General features: G+C 42.8%; 2 protein-coding genes across 5 annotated transcripts in view; both read right to left on the reverse strand.

Annotated features, from left to right (window-relative positions):
- The window catches only part of nup153 (nucleoporin 153), a 66,929-nt gene extending 60,115 nt beyond the window's left edge, over positions 1 to 6,814 (reverse strand). For 2 of the 3 annotated variants that reach the window (XM_084327180.1, XM_084327178.1), the window contains exon 1: positions 6,709 to 6,801. In XM_084327180.1, the coding sequence (XP_084183306.1) occupies positions 6,709 to 6,786 (78 nt within the window). In that variant the 5' untranslated portion in view covers positions 6,787 to 6,801. Of the gene's footprint in view, positions 1 to 6,708 lie in introns of all 3 variants that reach the window. The other variant, XM_084327179.1, reaches the window with a different exon arrangement.
- Positions 6,815 to 8,793: 1,979 nt separating this feature from the next.
- Positions 8,794 to 20,984, reverse strand: part of ptdss1b (phosphatidylserine synthase 1b) — a 54,084-nt gene continuing 41,893 nt past the window's right edge. The window contains exons 9-13 of one of the 2 annotated variants that reach the window (XM_084326789.1): positions 19,878 to 19,943; positions 12,683 to 12,782; positions 12,008 to 12,073; positions 10,596 to 10,674; positions 8,794 to 10,128 (exon numbers count right to left, since the gene is read on the reverse strand). In XM_084326789.1, coding sequence (XP_084182915.1) covers positions 10,031 to 10,128; positions 10,596 to 10,674; positions 12,008 to 12,073; positions 12,683 to 12,782; positions 19,878 to 19,943 — 409 coding nt within the window. In that variant the 3' untranslated portion in view covers positions 8,794 to 10,030. Of the gene's footprint in view, positions 10,129 to 10,580; positions 10,675 to 12,007; positions 12,074 to 12,682; positions 12,783 to 19,877; positions 19,944 to 20,984 lie in introns of both variants that reach the window. The other variant, XM_084326788.1, reaches the window with a different exon arrangement.

Raw genomic sequence — 20,984 nt, forward strand, 5'->3', positions numbered from 1 at the left:
ATTCAGTGGATATAACCAAATGGATTTATGGAAAGTTCGGACCACAAAGCGTCTGGAAGGGTTAAAGAATGACATGCAGCGCTTCCAATTCGTACAGCGATGGTCTACCGGCAGCTGAACCAGTTAGCGTTAAGTCAGCTAAAGTTACATGTATCTTTTTGTGTGCCAACACTAGCGTTGAGTTATAGCATCAAGTATTTAAGTACCCTAACTTTTCCGTTTTTAATAGCACTTTATTGTAAAACAACGTTGTTTAGTCACATTTCTAGGAATTGTGTGCCTTAATTTAATTTAAACAAAACATGAAACAAGTATATAGGCTACTGTAGGCTTACTGAACAGATATTGAATAATTGACAGATACGGATGCCCAATGTTTTGATTACTATTTCACGTTTCAAAAAATATATTGTTTGTTTATCACACCATTTTCTGAGATGCGCTGCTGTGTATAAATGTCTGTTCTATATACCGTGAACTTTGATTAATTTGATCTTGCTCCGAGACAGACCCTTCTGAGAGAGATACATTATTCCATTTGTATGCTGGTGTAGGTATGTTGATATTTATTTTGTTTAAATAAATTACCAGTATAGCCTACTAGTTATGTCTCCCGTTGTATTGGTTTGCCCTCTTGTGGACATATGCGCAACAATAGAGATTCGAATGGTTCGAACGTATGTTTTCTTTTTAGAAGGAATATTCAAATGTCATTTTTGGCAAGTTTTTTGACAGCCCTACTGGGATGTGACATATCCCATGCAGGGGAGGAAACTAACTTTTTGGCTTACCAGCCAACTGGCGGGTATCTGATTTTTTTTACCAGCCAAATAGATTTTTTTACCAGACAAAAAAAATCGCTAATTGTGATAATTACTTCTTTGTACGTCTTCGTCTAAATTGATTTTCAATCATAGTAAATTAATCACACTGTCTCTACTCTTCAAAATATTACATCATTAAATCACATATTAACATGAAAGAGGGAACTATTCTGGACTGGGTTGGGCTGAACTGGGCAGTGAAAGATGCTGGGTTGGGCTGGTCTAGGTTATACTGAATGATGAATTGAAAATGAATTGAAAATGGGGGACCCTGATGTAAACAAGACGAAAGTCTTTCTCTGGTCTGCATCCCCTTAACAATTGCATGTATTGAGCCGTACTGTACTGTACCCATTCTGCAATCTGTTAAATAAAGTTTTCATTCATCACAGCTCAACTACTAGGAATGTGTGTCTGACTCTTAAGTGCAGGAAATATTCATCAGAAAGGGGGGACATGATGGAGGGAATGGAAAGAGCAGGTTTGACAGGAGCAGGGTTGAAGGGATTGATTGATTGAAAAGTTTCTTAACAGATTGCAGAATGGGTACAGTACAGTTCAATACATACAATTGTTAAGGGGATGCAGACCAGAGAAAGACTTTCGTCTTGTTTACATCAGGGTCCCCCATTTTTAATTCATCATAACATATTGGAGTGTGGAGGAAGTGGACAAGGCATTAAGCAAACAGGACTGAAATGGGGGACCCTGATGTAAACAAGACTAAAGTCCTTATCTGGTCTGCATCCCCTTAACAATTGTGTGTATTGAGCTGTACTGTATTGTACCCATTCTGCAATCTGTTAATAAAGTTTTCAATCAATCAATCAATACTGGGTTGGGCAGTGAAAGAACCAAGCATTTCACTGTAATGTAATAGCTAAATAAAACAACTTGAACTTGACTTGTTACATTTGCACTCTGGTTGTATGCCAAATGTATTCTGGTTGTACTGTACTTGTGCTGTAAGATGACAATACATTGGAACCGAATCGACAACGCTAGGGGTTCAGCAGGTGTGTTCTGAATGCCAAATATGACAACATCACCGTTGTGAAGGGCATATGGGCGAGTGGTGATATGCTGGGAAACCCGGTAATAATAAAATGTCACTCGGCTGCATTTAAGCAAAGCCGCTCAGTATAGTCGTCCACTATGTTGAATGCGCGTTATGGTAGCTTGTTACATGCTAGGTAGCTAGCCGGCTAATGCTGGTTGACTGTCATTCTCATCCGACTCGAAGGAGACGCGTCGCGTGCTGTTGTTCGCCCCCATGTCAGACCGCACCGATATCCGAAAGCGACGACTCTACATGCAATTATTTTCATCCACTCATGTGTTTTTGTAAGTTTGTCTACGTTGTCAAGCCGGCTGCCGGTGGCAGGAGTTAGTAGGTCTGCGCGCAGTGGTATGTCCACTTCCCCTAGATGGGCGTCATCTTCTAGAAAACGAGTGTTCATTGGAGGAGCTTAGAGCGCATCTGTACAACGATGATGTTCATTGGTTATGGTCTGATTATTATGTGGCGCAAATGGGAGGAATCAAGGGGGGAGTCAGAGTTCGGTTTGTGTCAGTGAGCGAATCAGCAGATTGCAGAATGATTTTTTTGTTTTGTTTTGTAATTACTAGTACTCGCCAGACTGGCGAGTGCTCTTCATGAATTACTCGCCAAACGTAAAAAATACTCGCAATTGGCGAGTAAAGTGGCCTAATTTCCTCCCCTGATCCCATGATATCCAACGTTACGCGGCTAGATTGATCCACTGTGTCCGCCCGACTACGTGTTTTAAATCCATTTCTGTATCCATTTGTTGGACAGACGAGAGTTGACGACTTGACGTTATGTTCTAATTTAAAAATAAACCAACAGACAGTAATACCTTCCGTCAATTTTGTATCCTTTCATTGATGGTAAATAAATGGTGCATTTATATAGCAGCTTTTATCCAAAGCGCTTTAAAATGTGTTCCTCGCATTTTACCCATTCACTCACACATTCACACACCGAAGGCAGAGGGGCGACCATGCAAGGTGCCAACCTGCTCATCAGGAGCAATTAGGGGTTAAGTGTCTTACTCAAGGACACTTCGACACGCTGCCCGGGAGGAGCGGGAATTGAACCGGGAACCTCCGGATTACCAGACGACTGCTCTACCTACCAAGCCACTGTCGCCTGAAACAATGTAGCTGCAGCCTTATTTAGCACATTGTGCAAACATACTGTTGCTGGTCTGGACTGGTCATACACCGGTGAGGGCGGTGGGCTGGTAATGTAACAGTAACACCGACTACCGTGGCAAGCCTACTGTTGAACACAACGTCAACCACGGAATAAGATGGAAGGTAGCATTGCTTTGCATCATGCGTCTCAGAACTATAGAGGGGGGAAAACGGGAGCGAATACATATGAGCATCGTCGTTATGCAAGATGGATATACTCTCCTTCACCCGAGAATAGGCATCAGACATAGAGGAGACAAGACCATGACACGGTTCAAAAAGGTGCAGGTGTAATAGGCTACTAGGTGGTCGCTCCTCAAAAACTGATGGCCACATAGTTCTGTCCCTGGCTGGGACACCGTTCACAATGGAAGAGGGAAAGCATCCATCCACAGCCCAAAATACACTGACCATTGCCACTGAAAAATTATATCAAATATGACCTCAAACTGAATGGAATTGCATAACTATCATTTTTTTTTTTTTTTTTAAGCCCTTATTGGTAAACTTCCCCCTTACATCACAAAACTGTTTTCTACACGTTCAAATTACTGGTTGGTTCTTAGGGTTCCTCCAGTTTGCTCTGAACTAGGGAAAACTGCGTTTTCCTTTGATGCTTCCAACACCTGGAATGCCCTCCAACTGACTGAAGATACAATTTCTTGCTGCATTTAAAAGTATGCTCTCTGAGCACTGTGTGTCAACTTGTAACTGTCACTGTAAATGAGGGTAACCTACAGTACAGTACGTGTCTTACGAGTTAAAATAAAGGTTTGAATTGAACGTGTGTTATTAAACTGAGCCAAATCAAATGTTTGGTTAAAGAAACAACCAGCAGCAAACAACGTAATTTAACTCAGTTATTCAGGTGGCTAAATAATCTGAACTCTACACTGCCTCCTACTACGCCGACTAGCCTTACCCTCCAGTGAGAGCTATGTTAATCATTCCCTATAACAGGCGAGTAAACCTACAATTCACACAACCTTAATAGTATAGGATTACACCTCCGAGTTTAACTTAACACAACCCCCCCCCAAAAAACTGAAATTGTCCAATCTAAGTGGCTAGGACGAGGTCATCCGCTGTAATGGGTTGACTTGTTGAACCCTGGTAGTGTGAGACTTGACGAGAATATAGAAATGACAAAAAAAGGAGGTATTTAGACTATTGAGCCACAGTCCACCACCCACAGCAGGCCCCAGCTCGCCTCACAGCACCATGACTCACTTCCTGACGGGGCATGTGTGTCAAAAATGCACATTCACCTATTGTCATCTGTCTCCACTCATTCTCCATAGACAACAAGGGTCAAAGTTGGGAGGGGGGGGGGCTATCAAATCATCTGGATGTTTTCCAAGTAGGTTCAACCAATTTATCCGAGTTGGGGCAGAAAAGTTAAAAAAATGTCACCTAAGGTTCAATACTGCAAAATTAAAGTGACCGGTTACTGGAACTCCCGCCACTTGCATTAATGATATGGGTTATTTAAACGTCCCTGTGTTGATCCCTCTCCCTCACGGGCCTAGTTGTAACCTAAAACCAAGAGGCTGTGACACAGCTCATAACTCTGTTGACTGGGGTCAGTAGTATTTCCCAGATGACCACAGAGAAGGGTGCATCGTCCGTTTGTGTGTGGTCCCAAAAACACAAGGAGAATGTGCAGCTGACACTTGCACTGCACAAACACAGCCTCGCGAGTTCAAATGTCAACACGAATGACATTACTCATTATTCATGACATAACATTACTATGCGGAATGGCTAAATGTGGTTTGGTTTGATTATGAATGTGGACGTCATCTAATAATGAAAACATATAAATGCAATGTCCGGTTACACCTATAACAAGCCGACCTGATAATTGAGCATGTCTTGGTAGTCAGTTAGCTCAGTGAAGTGGGGTCCTGGGTGGCCAGCAAAATGGGGAATGTTAATTATTTATGAATTAATAATAATATCACTAATATATTCTTCACTAGAAGTTAGTACAGTGAAAACGTGTATAAACACATCACCTTGCCTCACTGCAGTGCATCACTGACACAGTACTATCAAACCATCCTAGACTTTTACTTTATTCTTAAATCGACACTGTACAATTCCACACTTTACTGTACACTTACTGTATATTTTCATTTTGTGTTATATTAGAATGTATATACTAGGAGGACCGTATTTTATTCTTATTCGCAACTTTTGTTTTTGACTACCTAAATGTTTACCGTTTACTGTGAGCGATCTGTAGTGCCAAATTTCCCTCTGGATGAATAAAGTATTTCCATTCTATTCTAAGAATGACAATTCTTATGCATGTCATGTTATGATGAATTGAAGATGGGGGACCCTGATGTAAACAAGACAAAAGTCTCTCTCTGGTCTGCATGATCCCCATAACAATTGTGTGTATTGAGCTGTACTGTACCCATTCTGCAATCTGTTAATAACATTTTCAATCAATAAATCAAAATTCTGCTATTCCCACTCCTCTCTCCCCTTACAGTATACAGTTATGGAATTCTGGATTAAATCCTATTACGTGATAACAAATATATTTTCAGGTGGGGGTCCTGGGACGATACACATTTGGGAGTCCTTGACAAGAAACAGTTTTGAGAACCACTGAGGAGCTAACTAACGCCATGTATGATGTATCCCGCCTTCCCCCCAAGAAGATTGTCCTCAGAGGAACCCACTGGCACCAATTTGAGGCTACAGCTAGCAGCAGCTAGCTCAGCAGCACCCCTCCATCCACACACACACACAGAGCTACAGCTAGCCTGCTGCTAACGCCGGCTGGATGTCTGCTGGTGGATTTTTAAAAACACAAAAACAATCAATCCATTTAGTATCGAGCAGGAAAATGTAACAGTCGGGGTTACACACGGGGTGGGATGTGTTGGAAATAAACGGACCCGAACAAAATGTCGGTACTCTCTAATAATTGCATTTACTTGTAGAACATAAAAATCTGCAACGGAAAATCAATCATACTAGCAGACAGGTCAGTCAACCATGTGGGTTCAGCTCGCTACGCAATCCGGCTCGTTGGCACAGATTGAGCTAGTATTAGCTAAGCTAACTTACCTAGCTAACTACCTAGTACAGGAGCTCAACGTTATTATTCTATACCAAAGACAAGTAGGTATTATGGAAAGTGAACATCTATAGCGTTTATATACATCACGTTACTATAACACAGACGAAGGTGTGTTGTTGCATCAAACGATAATAACAATGCGACGCTAGCACAACGTTAGCATGCTAGCTAGCTTAGCTAACATTTCGAATTCCATTTACACGGTGGTTGTGCTAACGGGCTTAGCTAACGGCTAACGTGCTGTGTAAGATTACGGTTTGCTTGTGCATTCGTCAAAACATTTAACACGACTGTGAGAGGTAACGTTAGCTTATAAACTCTCACGTAGCCAACCGTTTGCTGGGGTTTCCCGGCTAACAGAGCTAGCAGTAGCTAAAGTTCGCCGAAACATCTCCTCCCGGCTGCTAGCTAGCAACGCGTGGAGGCCATGATCGAAGCGCTCACCGTAAGGCCGCGAAATATATCCCCCAAACAAAACAATAACAATAAGCTGAAATACAAATAACAGTCACAATTTTACAGTCAGTGTTAAGTTAGTCAAACGAAGGCCGCCGTTCGATTTACCTGTGTAGTTTTGGCGTAAGGTTTAGCGGAAATTTTATATCTTCTACTTCTGATTTTCCCTCCACCCGTGGCCGCCATGGCTGGTTCGTGTGAGCGGTGTCTCCGGGTAGCTGTCATGCAGCGCAGCGCCACCAGAGGGAGGACTATCAATGGGAGGTGAGGGGCGTTATTTTTTTCCGTCGCCGCATTTCTCGGAGACGCTCTCTGATTGGCCGACGCCTGTTTCTACACTGGTTAAGCTTAGGCACTCTTTCGAAGTTGGTTAAGGTTGGAGTTTGTCTTAGAGCATGGCGGCGATAGAACGCCAGGTAGTTTGCAGGCTGTTAAACCCGGAAATGGGCAAAGACACAGCTCGTCACGCGATTGGGCAAAACATGTCAGTGGCCAATCAGAAAGCGTCTCCGAGAAATGCGGCTACGGAAAAAAATAACGCAGGTGAGGGAGAGCTGTCATGCAGCGCAGCATAGATATATATAGAACAGCGCCACCAGAGGGGAGGACTATGGGAGGTGAGGAGAGCTGTCATGCAGCGCAGCGCCACCAGAGGGAGGACTATCAATGGGAGGTGAGGGAGAGCTGTCATGCAGCGCAGCGCCACCAGAGGGAGGACTATCAATGGGAGGTGAGGGAGAGCTGTCATGCAGCGCAGGGCCACCAGAGGGAGGACTATCAATGGGAGGTGAGGGAGAGCTGTCATGCAGCGCAGCGCCACCAGAGGGAGGCAATAGGGTCCTCGACCCTACTCGAGGGAGGACTATCAATGGGAGGTGAGGGAGAGCTGTCATGCAGCGCAGCGCCACCAGAGGGAGGACTATCAATGGTAATAGTCTTTGACTATTTACCTTTTTGTTTTTTAAACTTGTTTTATGTTTCTATGTTCGAGACAAATAAAAATCAAATCAAATCAAAAACAGCCTACCGCTTCACAGATCACCGGCAAAAAAAACGATTCAGTGACAAAATTCATATACTGGGTTCACACCAAGCACAAGTTTACAACAATAGATATGAATGCAAAAAATAAACCAGAAAAGAAAATGTGCCATTGTATATATAGACTAATTTGATTTAGCTGTAACACAATACTGCATTCAAATTGTTATCAAAATATCAATATTGCAATTATATATTTGCTATTGTAAGAAATAAAATAAACAGCGAGAAATAAATAATTAGCTTATTTCAATTCACTGGCACTACAGAAGGAACAAACAAAACCACCCCAGATAATGAACACATTGTATGTATTTATTCAAAATTTTAATGTTAATGTGTACAAAAAACAAACAAAAAACAAACCCTCAAGTATAAAACAAATATTAGTAGTACTATAAGTATCTTATTAGAAATCACCGCTCTCAGCATGTTCACTAAACTGCATTATTGACAATACAGACATTCAAAGCATGGAATCACTGGTGCAGAACAATGCTGGAGCAAATTTTATTCAAATATTACATAAATATAATAAATAGACATTACGTTACAAACTTTACTTGAACTGACAGGAGATTAAAATATATATATATATATATATATATATATATATATATATAGACACCAACACTGATATGAGAGGGAAAACTGCCAGGCTGGTAACCTTGTTAGAAGTAACTATTCTTCATGTATATCACTGAAGAAGTGGATTATATTATAAAAATGCATCACTTGACTTTGCACTGATTGTCTCCAGAGGTTGAAGGTGACGCTCACAGCACAGCTGCTGTGTGGAATCATCACAGATATTTCTCCCCTCTCCACTTCCCTCACTCCCTCGTTCACGTCTCACATGGTCTTACATTTGTTGTGACAGTGTCAGGCAGGATATTAAATCATGCAGTGGAAGTCGACTGTGCGGCCTATACATGATGCAACACAAAAAAGCCCTTTACATGTTATTTTGATCAGTTGTTGTGGACGGCCGGCCTGCCTGATCCCCCCCCCCCCCCCAATCCTAACACACACACACACACACACACACACACACACACACACACACACACACACACACACACACACACACACACACACACACACACACACACACACACACACACACACACACACACACACACACACACACACACACACACACACACACACTTAAATGCAGAAGTTAAATACATATCGACTTTAAGTGCAATTAAATTAAACATAGCTCACAGTAGTTAAAAAGGAAACACATTATGTTAAGGCTACAGTTGGTAACAGTTGGTCGTGCCTTTTCATTTGGAAATGTGCAAAACAATTTTTTTCACAATGCTGAGGTTTAACATTGTACCAATACTTCACCGTGTTCCAGAAGTAGGTACAGAAGCTGAGGATATTTGGTCATAATTATAATCCAAACCAAAATGGATAAAATCCAAAAAGTTACCATAATGACTTTCATATTTCATCACTTATGTGATGCTTCTGAGGAAGACGGTAGATTTCAGTCGAACCATTAAGGTAAAGAAAAGTCTATACATATGAACGTCTTATAGTAATTTAGATGAACCTTTTCCAATCAATTAAAAAAAACCAAAAAAAAGTTACCAATCAATTATCATGATGTACAACGTTGCTGCACATCTATTAGTTCTAGTCATCTTTAGTTCTTCTAGTAAAGCTGTGAAACCTTAATAAAGCACACGCTGATCAATGGAGAATGCCCCAGTCCAGGATGGGGTGAGTGCGCAGTGGACTCTGAATCGTGGCGTGGTGCGAGTGGTGTGAAATGGTCCATGAACACGAGGTCCATGAAAAGACGCCGCCGTCTAGATTTGACATCAATACCAATCCCATAATAGAAAACCTCCAAACATTTAACATTTACTTTTGCCAGGTCGGAATCACGTAATCAAGGCCGTTTGTGCGACGGGTCCGAGAGAGCTGGCATGTTTAATTATACACCCGCTCAACCCTCTCACTACCACACTACAGAAGGTTAACCCTTTACTATCACACTACAGACGGTTATCACACATGTGATAGTAAAGGGTTGACCCTTTGTTGTGTGGTAGTGAAAGGGTTAACCTGTGTATTGTCGCAGTGAAAAGGGTTAACCCTTTGTCGTGTGACAGTGAAAAGGGTTCAACTTCTGTATTGTCGCAGTGAAAAGGGTTAACCGTTTGGTAGTGCGGCGGTGAAAGGGTTAAACACCGCCAAAGGTGGACCACCTACACTTTCCAATACAGTGCGTATATTGTGTTTACCACGTCATCGGTGGGTCAGCCTCTACTATTTAGATTCTTTTCACAAATGATACCCTCCGCTCTGACCCTCTCTCCGTAAACCCCATCCATCCTTCATCCATGTCTCCCGCAGTGGGAAGGTGTCGTCACTGCCTCCTCCCTCCGTGTTCGTCCACAGAGCGCTTCCTCCCCAGGCCTCTCCTCCGTCTCGTGGGCTGCGTGCCACTCGAGGAATCCCCGTCGCCTATGGAGAGCAACACAAGAAAAAAGAAAAGAAAAGTGGACCGACTTCGTAACTGGGTCAAAGTTATCGTCAGGGCTGCGGTCGGGGGAATTGTTCATACTTTCTGCACATTACCGCTCAATTGCACAGCCCCGTTAAATATTCCATCTCACTGTGTGTTGTTATTTTTATTCTAATTAGTGTGTATATACTTGACCACATCGTGCACAATTGTACAGCCCTGGCCTATTTTATTTTATAATTCTATTCTATTGTGCTTCTATTTTAATTTAGTTTATATTCCATTTTATTTTATTCCACCTTTTTATCTTATTCCACCGTGATTGTCCGTCCGTTAATGTCGCACCAAAAAACGACCCAATCAAATCCCTTGCACGTGTAAACTACTTGGCAATAAAGACCTTTCCGACTCCGATTCTGATTCTGGAACCACTGTGAGCAGATTAGCCTACTTGTTGTAGCCCGACCTGTGAAGCCGTCTGGGCTGGAACTACTGCAGGAGTCCATGCAGCTGCTCTCGTCCTCTTCACTCCTCGTGGAGCCACTCTGCGGAAAAGAGTCGACAAGTCAGTGACCTTCGGAGTAAAGAGGCCGTACGAGATGCAAAAGACTTTGAAAATTGACAAATTGATCCCCTCACTACTTTTAAGGACTCTTATCGCAGAGTTGTAAAGGACTCTTTAAGGACTCTTATGCGCCAAGGTTGGCCTTAGGCTAAATGCCAAGAAAACCGAGGTCATAATGTATAACATCCTCCCGGATCATCCACCTCTAAGGACAACAGGAGGCTCTGCTCTAAAGGAAGTCAGTGATTTCAAGTACCTGGGCTCGTGGGTCAACTCGTCCGAGCAAGACCTTAAAGTGAGGAAGGCACTTGCGTGGAGGGCTCTGAACGGCATGACCAGTGTGTGGAAATCCAACCTCCCCCGTCAAATCAAGCTCAACTTCTTTCATGCAACAGTTGAGTCTGTCCTTTTGTATGGCAGTGAATGCTGGACCTTGAAGCCCACCCTGCAGAAGTCCTTGGATGGGTGCTACACCAGAATGATGCGTGTGGTGCTCAACATCAACAGGGATGAGCATGTCACTAATGCAAACTTGTATGGGGGGGTGCTAAAGGTGAGCGATAAAGTGGCAGTCAGGAGAATGAGGCTGGCAGGTCACTGCCAGAGACACCATGAGATGCCAACCAGCAAACTTGTACTGTGGGAACCAACACACGGGCATCGATCACGAGGACGTCCCACGTTAACCTATGTGGACGTACTCAGGAGAGATGTGGGAACAGAAAGCACCGGCGAGCTAGCCAGATGCATGGAGGATCGGGATGACTGGAAGCACCGATGGAGGGCCCGTCCGAGGACGACCTAGATAGATGTAAAGGTTAAATAAATAAAATAAAATAAAATAAAAGTTGCTATGGAGGTCGGACGCCGTCTCGGTTGGGTTACTCAATATCAATTTGCGTTGAAAAACAGTTAATAAGAGGGATCTTAATATATAATAATAATAATATATATATATATTATATGTAGAGAGGGATCTTCTATGAAAACAGTTCATAAGGGATCTTCTATGAAAACAGTTCATAAGAGGGATCTTCTATAAAAACAGTTCATAAGAGGGATCTTCTATGAAAACAGTTCATAAGGGATCTTCTATAAAAACAGTTCATAAGAGGGATCTTCTATGAAAACAGTTCATAAGGGATCTTCTATAAAAACAGTTCATAAGAGGGATCTTCTATAAAAACAGTTCATAAGAGGGATCTTCTATAAATGGCGGCTTGCGTGAGAAAAGTGACATCAGTTTCTCACGCCCAATATATAGTAATTTAATATGATTATGCATTATGTACAAATCCAATCAACCACCTCACCCTTTGTAGCCCATGTTTCTGCTCATACCACACCATTCCATGCAGACAGAACAGTGTGATTATTGCCTAGAAGAGAGAGAGAGAGAGAGAGATTTCCAGTATGTTGTATATGATTATAGATTATAGACCCTAACAGTGATATGTTGTATATGATTATAGATTATAGACCCTAACAGTGAAACACGGATCTCCGATACACTTAAAACAAGTTGTAGAACAACAGACGCTGGCATTAATGTTTCTTTGAAGTGGTATACTATTTTTTTTTTTTTTTATTGATCTTTTCCCCCCTCCTTTTTCCTCCGATTTTCTCCCATCCCAATGTTAGTCGTTATGCCAATTCCCAATCCCCTTCCTGGTCGCTGCGCACTTACCCCCCACAGTCGGTCTGGGAGAGTGGAGGCTATCACGTGCTTCCTCCGACCCGGACCCACCCCGCCAGCTTCTCCCACCCTCTAATACTGCCAATTGTATTAGTGTGAACGGCCAGCCAAGCTGGTGACAACGCCGGGAGCTGGATTCGAACAGGCGAATCCAGCGTCTCCGCTACGCCACCTGACCGCCCTGAAGTGGTATACTCTTAACACGCGAGCACACGCAGACACAGGTGCACAGCCCAGTGCACGCGCACACACACACACAAACGCAGACAGACAAAGAACACAAGTCTCTTACTATACAGAGCAGCCACAGGAGGACAGAGCGGCTCTGTGTTTTGGAAAACACGTCCTGCCCAAACTTGATGCAGGCGAGAGCCTCCAGAAAAGCGATGGCTCTGAAAGAACAGACACACGGTCAGAGTCAGACAGAAGGCAGTGTTGCAAAGCACAATGGCCCCCTCTCCTGGCGGTACCGTTCCATTGCATTAGAGCTCCCACTACACTCGGCAAACATACATGTCTACACGTGCATGTGCTTGTATTTCCCCCCCCCCTCCCTCCCTCCCTCCCTCCCTCCCTCCCTCCCTCCCTCCCTCCCTCCCTCGCTCCCTCCCGCCCACCGACAAATTCCATTCACTAACTAGACTGTTTATGTTTATTAGGAGCCCCATTAGTCATCATGTTGACTATTCTTCCTGGGGTCCTCAGTGATATACACATACAAATATGAAACACTCAGTGTAAATCAGTCATATATCACATCCATAATCAATAGAAAATAAAACAAAAGGTCATAGGTGAATCCATTTCACCATACCTTTAAAAAAACACAAAGTAAACAGGAGAAGTTTGGATAACATACATAACATAACACTGTAGTGGGAATCTCAAGCACTTATTAATTTGCAGAGCTTATATCCACCGGGACACGAGGTCTCACTGTTGAGTGTCTCACACGGAGGGATAGAGCGAGTCTCGTTGCTATAGAAACTGGAGCAGACGAGGGCAGCTCTCTGCGTCACAGATGATTTCATAATGCTCCAAATTTAAATTGACCGTAAAATTGAATGCAATTGACCGATCCCAAGCCTCGCACCCTTTTCCTCGACCCGCCAAATCACAGCTGTTGCTTTCTCGTCTGTCCGAGGGAGGCTACAGCTGTGATTGGAGGATCAAGGAAAGAGGGCAGGGTTTGATATAGGTCAATTCAGCATAAAAGAAAAGGAAAGTGGGCGTTCTAGAGTCAGCAATTCACTCCCTCAGCGCTTTCTTCACCATATGAAGGAGACTTAACCCTTTCTCCACCATATGAAGGAGACTTAACCCTTTCTCCACCATATGAAGGAGACTTAAAGGGGAATGTCACCCATTTTAAGAATTCACACCATCTTCTTCCTGTGAACACACACCACTCTCTCCTAAAGCTAGAGATCAGAGAGAGAACCCTCCAATCAGTGATGCCACTGGGATGTAAAATCTGGGGCTGCTCCATAGACGGTGAGTTTATGAGGCCATAAAATGTTTGTGTGAGCTCTTACACAATTTTTTTTTTGTATTCCAGCATTGCTAGAAGGCCTGAACCAGAATTAAAACCTCATTTGGGTCTCACACAGATCTCACACAAACAAGTACTTCACTCCCGACAGTTACGTCTTTAAGTTTCAATCTAACCAAATACCAACCTGCCTTTTAGTTTTCTAATTGAACTGATAACCCTGTCATGATCATTAAAGGGGAACTATTTTACTATTTCTTTCACTATTTGGGCACTTTTACACAATTCCTGTGAGTCTATGGAACACCTCTGTAATATATATATTTTTTTTATTCATTGTTTTGTATTTCTAATCAAGTCCTCAAAAACAGCATTTTTCTACCTCAAGATTTCGAGCTGTTTTGAGCCTGGGCTGCAGGGCGCCACCTAAACCACTGTGCACCGTCGTGTTCGCCTGAACATTAACATGCAGCAGTGACTATATGACATCACATATAGGCACATTTTCAGATGACTCAGTTCAGTGAGGGTGAATATTGTGAGAGGAGAATTGGAAGAATGCGCCAATATGAGAATTTTGAGACATAGATCATATTAATATAAGTTCACATAGCTAGGAAACAATGCTAAACACTCAAAAAGGCCATTTATAAGATAGTTCCCCTTTAAATAGCCTTGTGTACTTGTAGCATTGTGTACTGGTGTTAATCGAGTGGATTTGACCATAGAATCCACAGGTGGCTGCACTAACCAGCTGAGTGTTTTTAAAATAGTTAAAGGAACACCACTGGTATCGAATCCAGCTGTCAGCGTTGCTTCCGGCTTGGCCGGCCGTCATACTGGCTCGATTGGCAGAGTCAGCGGGAGGGAAGCCGGTGGGTGGGTCTGGGTCGTTGTGGACAGCGACTCCTACAGTTCGGTCGGGGCGCCTGCACAGCGAGGGAAGGATCTGGAGGGAGGTAGTGTGACCTTCCACACGTTACACTCCCCCAGTGAGAGTCCGCTCTGCCAGGTGAAAAGAAGTGGTGGGCTGGGTGCACATGTGTCGGAGGAAGCATGTGATAGTCCCCGCCCTCCCAGACCGACAGTAGGGGGTAGAGTGCGCAACGACCAGGAAGGGGATTGGGAATTGGCATAACGACTAACATTGGGAGGGGAGAAAAAGGAGGAAAAAGATAATAATAAAAAGAAAAAGGAACACTCCAACATTTTGGGAAATTAGCTTACTGTCTTCTCCAGAGAGAGACAAGAAGATAGATACCAGTTTCCTCTCTGTGCATTCAGTAGAAAGCTACCTGGCTGCATGTTAGCCTAGCTTAGCACAATGAATGGAAGCGGACATGACCGGGTAGCCTAGGCATTGTCCAACTAACACCTCTCCCGAAGGCTACCCGGTCATGTCCGCTTCCATTCATTGTGCTAAGCTAGGCTAACATGCAGCCAGATAGCTTTCTACTGAACGCACAGAGAGGAAACTGGTATCTATCTTCTTGTCTCTCTCTGGAGAAGACGGTAAGTGAATTTCCCAAAATGTTGGAGTGTTCCTTAAAAAAACGAGAAGTGTGTCCTCGTACGGTCTTTCGTCCATGCGCACACTTTGCCGGGGTTAAGGCACTGAGATCCCACCCCCATTGCTACGTGAACCTGGATACAGATTCACAGGGCGGTGAGATCCCACCCCTGTCACCAATGCAACTGAGGGTGCGGTTACACCTTTCGTTTCATCTTCGTATTGTTGTCATATGCGTTTCGCCGCGACGTCGTGCACCTCGAGTCACACTTTCGTTTTTTTTCCGTTTTTGTCACCCGAGCACACTGATGTAGTACACTGCCAAAGCAGTAGGTGGCAGTAGGTGGCAAACATGAAGGCAATTTCAACCAATCAGAACTTGAATGTGCCTGCAAAGCAAATGTCAACAAGGCGGCCACCATCTTTTGCCTAGTTACCCAATGCAGCAATTCTTTTTCAGCAAAGCCTAATAAAAGTGCAATAAACAAAACGGATACATTCACTGTGTGTTCTGCCTGTCATTTGTTGATGAAACAAAACTAACATCAACACAAGTGACCACCAAGAGCGGATAGTTTAGTCTAAAAAAAGATCGGTAGCATTGTTAGCTGCATGCTAACGTCAATGGAGTATGCCATTATAACAATATAGCATTGTGGCTAGAAGCTAACGTTAGCTCACGCTACTTAGCCAGCACCAAACTGATGATATCGAGAGCTATCAGTAGTTAGATAACATTAGCGACAACGCTGTGTGTATTAAACAAAGGTGAATAGATGACTGGGCCATTTTGTTTAATGCTTGTTAAGTTGAAAGAGGAGCTCTGAGCTAACAGGGTTTGATGGCTAACACTAGCTCATGTTATCCAGTGGCAGTGCCAATCGGTAATGCTAGCAGAATGAATGGATGTAAACTTTATTTAACATTTTGCATATGGGTACAATACAATACGGCTCAATACAAACAATTGTTAAGGGAATGCAGACTGTTGTAGCTTGGACTGGGGTCCTTATAACAATAACTTGACAACACATAGTAGCTGCAGCTATTTGGTTTGGGACAGTGTCACCGGAAGGGCACGCAGATGGTATCTACTGCGCATGGGCGTTTTCGCAACAACGGCTCCGTGCTGACTACACGGCTGTTGTCGGCGCGTATTTTAGCGTTTCTCCAAAACGCAAACACAATTTAGCGTTTCAGCCGTATCCACAAAAAAACGCAAAAAAAACGCATTTCTGTGTAATAGGGACATGAAACGTATTCAAAAACGTATAAAAAAACGCCACAAATACACTAGTCTAACCATGGCCTGAGTGGATTAGAACCTGGGACAATAGGATCCACAGGCGGCCGCATTAACCAGCCGAGCTAAAGGGTCAGACCCGTTAGCTGGTGCTGGTTGACTGCGACCGACTCCTTAGTAGTTTACACTGGTATCATTGTGTACTGGTAGCATTGTGTACTAGGGCTGCACGATTTTGGGAAATAATCTAATTGCGATTTTTCTGACAGATATTGCAATTGCGATAAAATTTTGTATTTTATTTTTTTATAATTTTTTAAACAAACACATAAACAAACATGACAACACACGATTAGATATACAAGCATTGTTAACAGTGCACATCAAATTAAATCACCGTTTAGATAAATGTCTTATACAAGATATGCCCCTAATACCTGCTATCTATTCCCCTACACACATAATGCTCTTGCTCGCACCCCCCACCCTGGACCCCCCAATGGATAATCCATCCATTATCATTCGCTCCTAACCAGATACTACCATTATATGCTAGCTTTTATTCTCTCCACCACTTCTAACCACATTGTCAATTTGGATTCATTGAGACCCAAAATTCTAGATAAATCACATCGAGATATGTAAGAATCCAGACCTTTCGGCACATTTTTTCCGGTTGAATCCATCGTGATGCTATCAGTTTTTTAGCCACTGTAATACCAGATAAAACCAATCTCTTTAGCTGTATAGGTACTGCATACTCAAAAACATCATTCAGCAGTAATACAGAGGGGTGTACAGGTATATTCAGAATTAAGAGATTTGATAATTGCTGGGTCACTTCTTTCCAGAATATCTTAACTGGTGGGCAGTCCCAGTACATGTGCATAAATGTCCCCTCGTCCCCATTTGTACATAAGGAGCATTTGGAGTCTTGTTTAAGACCCATTCTGTTCAGTCTTATAGGAGTCAAGTATGTCCTATGAATATAGTTAAGATTGATTTGTTGATGGTCCGGGTTCCTTGATGCAAGTCGAACATTTGCCCAGGCTTCTTGCCAATCAAAATCTTTTTCCAGGTCTGGTATATCCCTCCTCCAAATAGAGTCTAGGTGGAGGGTTTCATACGAGGCCGTTAGTAATTGATGATAAAAATCTGATACAAAACCTCTCGATGTCTCTCTTTCATAGAAAAATGTGTGGTATCTGTGGTGTGCAATTGGTATCCTTAATGGAACACCGTGAGCCTTCAAACATAACAATAATTGTGCGTAAAAATAATATGTGGAACCGGTGAGATTAAATTTTTTTTCTATTTCATCATAACTACAAATACCCTGTTTGTTGAAAACATCTCCTAATGTATGTATGCCTTGCTTTTCCCATCTAGGGAATCTTATAGGTCGTTTTCCAATCAGGAGTGCATTGTTATTGAATAAGGGAGTATGATTATGCCATTTATGTGGGTTAGAATATTTTTTTTGTGTTTCACGCCATATCCGGATCGCATGAGTAATTATAAGATAAGATAAGATATTCCTTTATTGATCCCCTTGGGGAAATTCAGGCATCATAGCAGCATGGGGGGGAGGGGGGGGGGTACAGGTAGTAAAAACAACACAGTGTACAGGTAGTAAAAAACAACACAGGCAGTGTAAACAATTTGGTCAATATGGTCAATATAATTTACTATCTGACTAGCTGAAGAAATATTCACATTATTCACAGTGCCACATAAGGTGCAGTATGCCTAAGGTAGTGTTATAATTTACTATCTACTGAGTATACATTATTCACAGTATCACGGTATCCACTGAATATACATTATTCACAGTATCACAGTATCCATCTAAGGTGCAGTAAGCCTAAGGTAGTGTAGGTTGTCCTCCTTGGGTTCCTATAAGTCCCAGGTCAATGTCTGGTAGCAGTCGCTGTCGCTGCCCCCTGTTGTGGAGCCTGGAGGCTGCTAGTCGCTGCCCACTGTTGTAGAGCCTGATGGCCGCTGGTATGAAGGACTGTCCGAGGCGGTTAGTTGAGTGTCGGGGGGAAATGAGTCTGTGGCTGAACGAGCTTCTCATCTTGACTAGCTCGTCGTAGAGGGGGTGGTAGGGGTTCTCCATGATGGCAGCCAGCTTCCTTATCATCTCCCTCTCTGCCATCACCTCAAGTCTAGGTAGCTCGACTCCCACCACGGAGCTAGCCTTCCTCACCAGCTTGTTGAGCTTGTTGGTGTCCCTTGAGTTGATGTATCTTAATGAATCTTATGGGGCCAAATTTCAGTTTGCATTGCTTAATTGATACTTTGGTGTATACTATGTCCTGCAGTCTCTGTGGTGCTACTATATTTACTTCTAAATTTCTCCAGGATACTGATGCTTGGGGTTCAAACCAGGTTGTCAGTGGTCTTAAAGTGTACGCCTTAAAATAGTGGAAATTTTTTGGAAATGCCATCCCTCCGTCGGCTTTGTTTCTCTGTGCGTGTTATACGTGGTGGTTTGTTATTCCAAATAAATTTATATGCGGAAGAGTGTAATTTTTTCCAGTAACCATCTGGAGGGGGTAACGGAAGCATTGAGCTGATGAAGTTGATTCTAGGTAAGACATCCATCTTAACTATTGAAACCCGTGCCTGTACTGAGTTTTTAAGTTTTGACCATTGCGATTAAATTTGCGATTATAATAATTTTTTTAAGCAGCCCCACAGAGGTTTATTGTAAAATGCAGCTTGCATCTGGCCTACGTGGTGGGTCTTTTCAGGACACCGAGCCTAAAAATGTTTCTTTTTACCTGGGAATCGATACCGGTACCCAACGGTACCTTTTTTTCTGTACTTTACTCTCCCTCTCTGAAGTCTAAACTTCACAACACACAATCTAAAACCCCTTACCTCCCTCTCCCAAACCGATCTTGTATCTCAATGGGACTCCCTGGTTCAATAAATAAAAAATAAAAAAAATAAAAGAAATGCGATTTTAATTTGTTTTGCGATTTGATAATTGCATCATTCCAAATCGTGATTTCAATAAAAAAACGATTAATCGTGCATCCCTATTGTGTACTGGTAGCATTGTGTACTGGTATCATTGTGTACTGGTAGCATTGTGTACTGGTATTGGTATCAGTGCACCTGCACTCTCTGATATCAATAACTACTGTTCCCTGTCATATAAAACTATTTTATAAAACTCTTTTATAGAGCAAAGGATAAAAAGCACAAGCTGATGTGACTGAGAAGCAGCTTACCCAAACACCCAGCACTGTGTCCCCACGCGCTTGCACTGCGTGTCTGTCAGGTACGCGTAATACTGTCTGAAAGTAACAGACAAAGAACGTCACAGAAAACCCAAACAGGTCCTTTCAGATTTGAGAAAAAAAGGCATATTTGACAATAGGCTTTTGATAATTGTGGCACAACTCGCTCACCGGGGCTGCCATTGACGGGATTTTGATCAGAATCAATTGGGTTTGATGCAGAATGATAGAAAAACAGGCTCCAAGCTGAAAATAATATTAATTATCCTTTTGCTTGAATTCCTGTTGAACTTCCCCATAAACAGATTTAAAGGTGAGAAGAGCATTGTCCTCCCTGGCCATTGACCCCTGACCTAGGGGCTTCCTTCGGACAAGCAACAGTTGTGATTGGAGGATCGAGAAAAGAAGGCAGGGTTTGAGGTAGGTCAATTAAGAAATCCCCTATTATACGTATTTCCCTGTTAGCTAGCATGGCAATGTTTGAATGTTGGAACCTCTCGTCTGATTTAACTAGAATTATGTGCTGTATATGAGAGCAACGGCAGGCTATTACTAACAGTAATTGTACAGGGTTCAGGGCAGTATAAATTATGGATTGGCATGAGTCATCGATTGCTCAAGTACTCGCCATTTCAACTGAACTCGAGTAGTTTTTGAGGGTGCTCGATTTTTTTAATAAAATGTTTTGGTTACCACGAAATACGTCCCCCAAAAGTGCCCGTTTGTACCAATGAAACCGAAAAGTTGCTTTGAAATCTCACTCTGAAACCCCACGAGGCGCGAGTAGCTGTGAAGCCGTGGACCATGTATAGCACACTTTAACGTTACCGCGAAAGGTTTGTTAGCTTAGCGTTATCTAAAAGGTTAATAACACAGGTTTGTGCATTTCCAAATTGGGGCCAACAACATTTTCGTAGCGTTCATAGACTTATCGATACAGACATGCCGTTTCCATGAGCGGAGAGACCTGCTGCAGACCAGAGTGGAGGTAATGTAATTATTACAAATGGTAACTGACTGTTTTGACTGATAAGACGCATTAAGCATCGGGGATATTGCCGTGCATTGTTGTCTGTGGAGCGAGACAATAAAATCGGT

Source organism: Notolepis coatsorum (genome assembly GCF_963971535.1).
Source record: "Notolepis coatsorum genome assembly, chromosome: 13".
NCBI lineage: Eukaryota > Metazoa > Chordata > Actinopteri > Aulopiformes > Paralepididae > Notolepis > Notolepis coatsorum.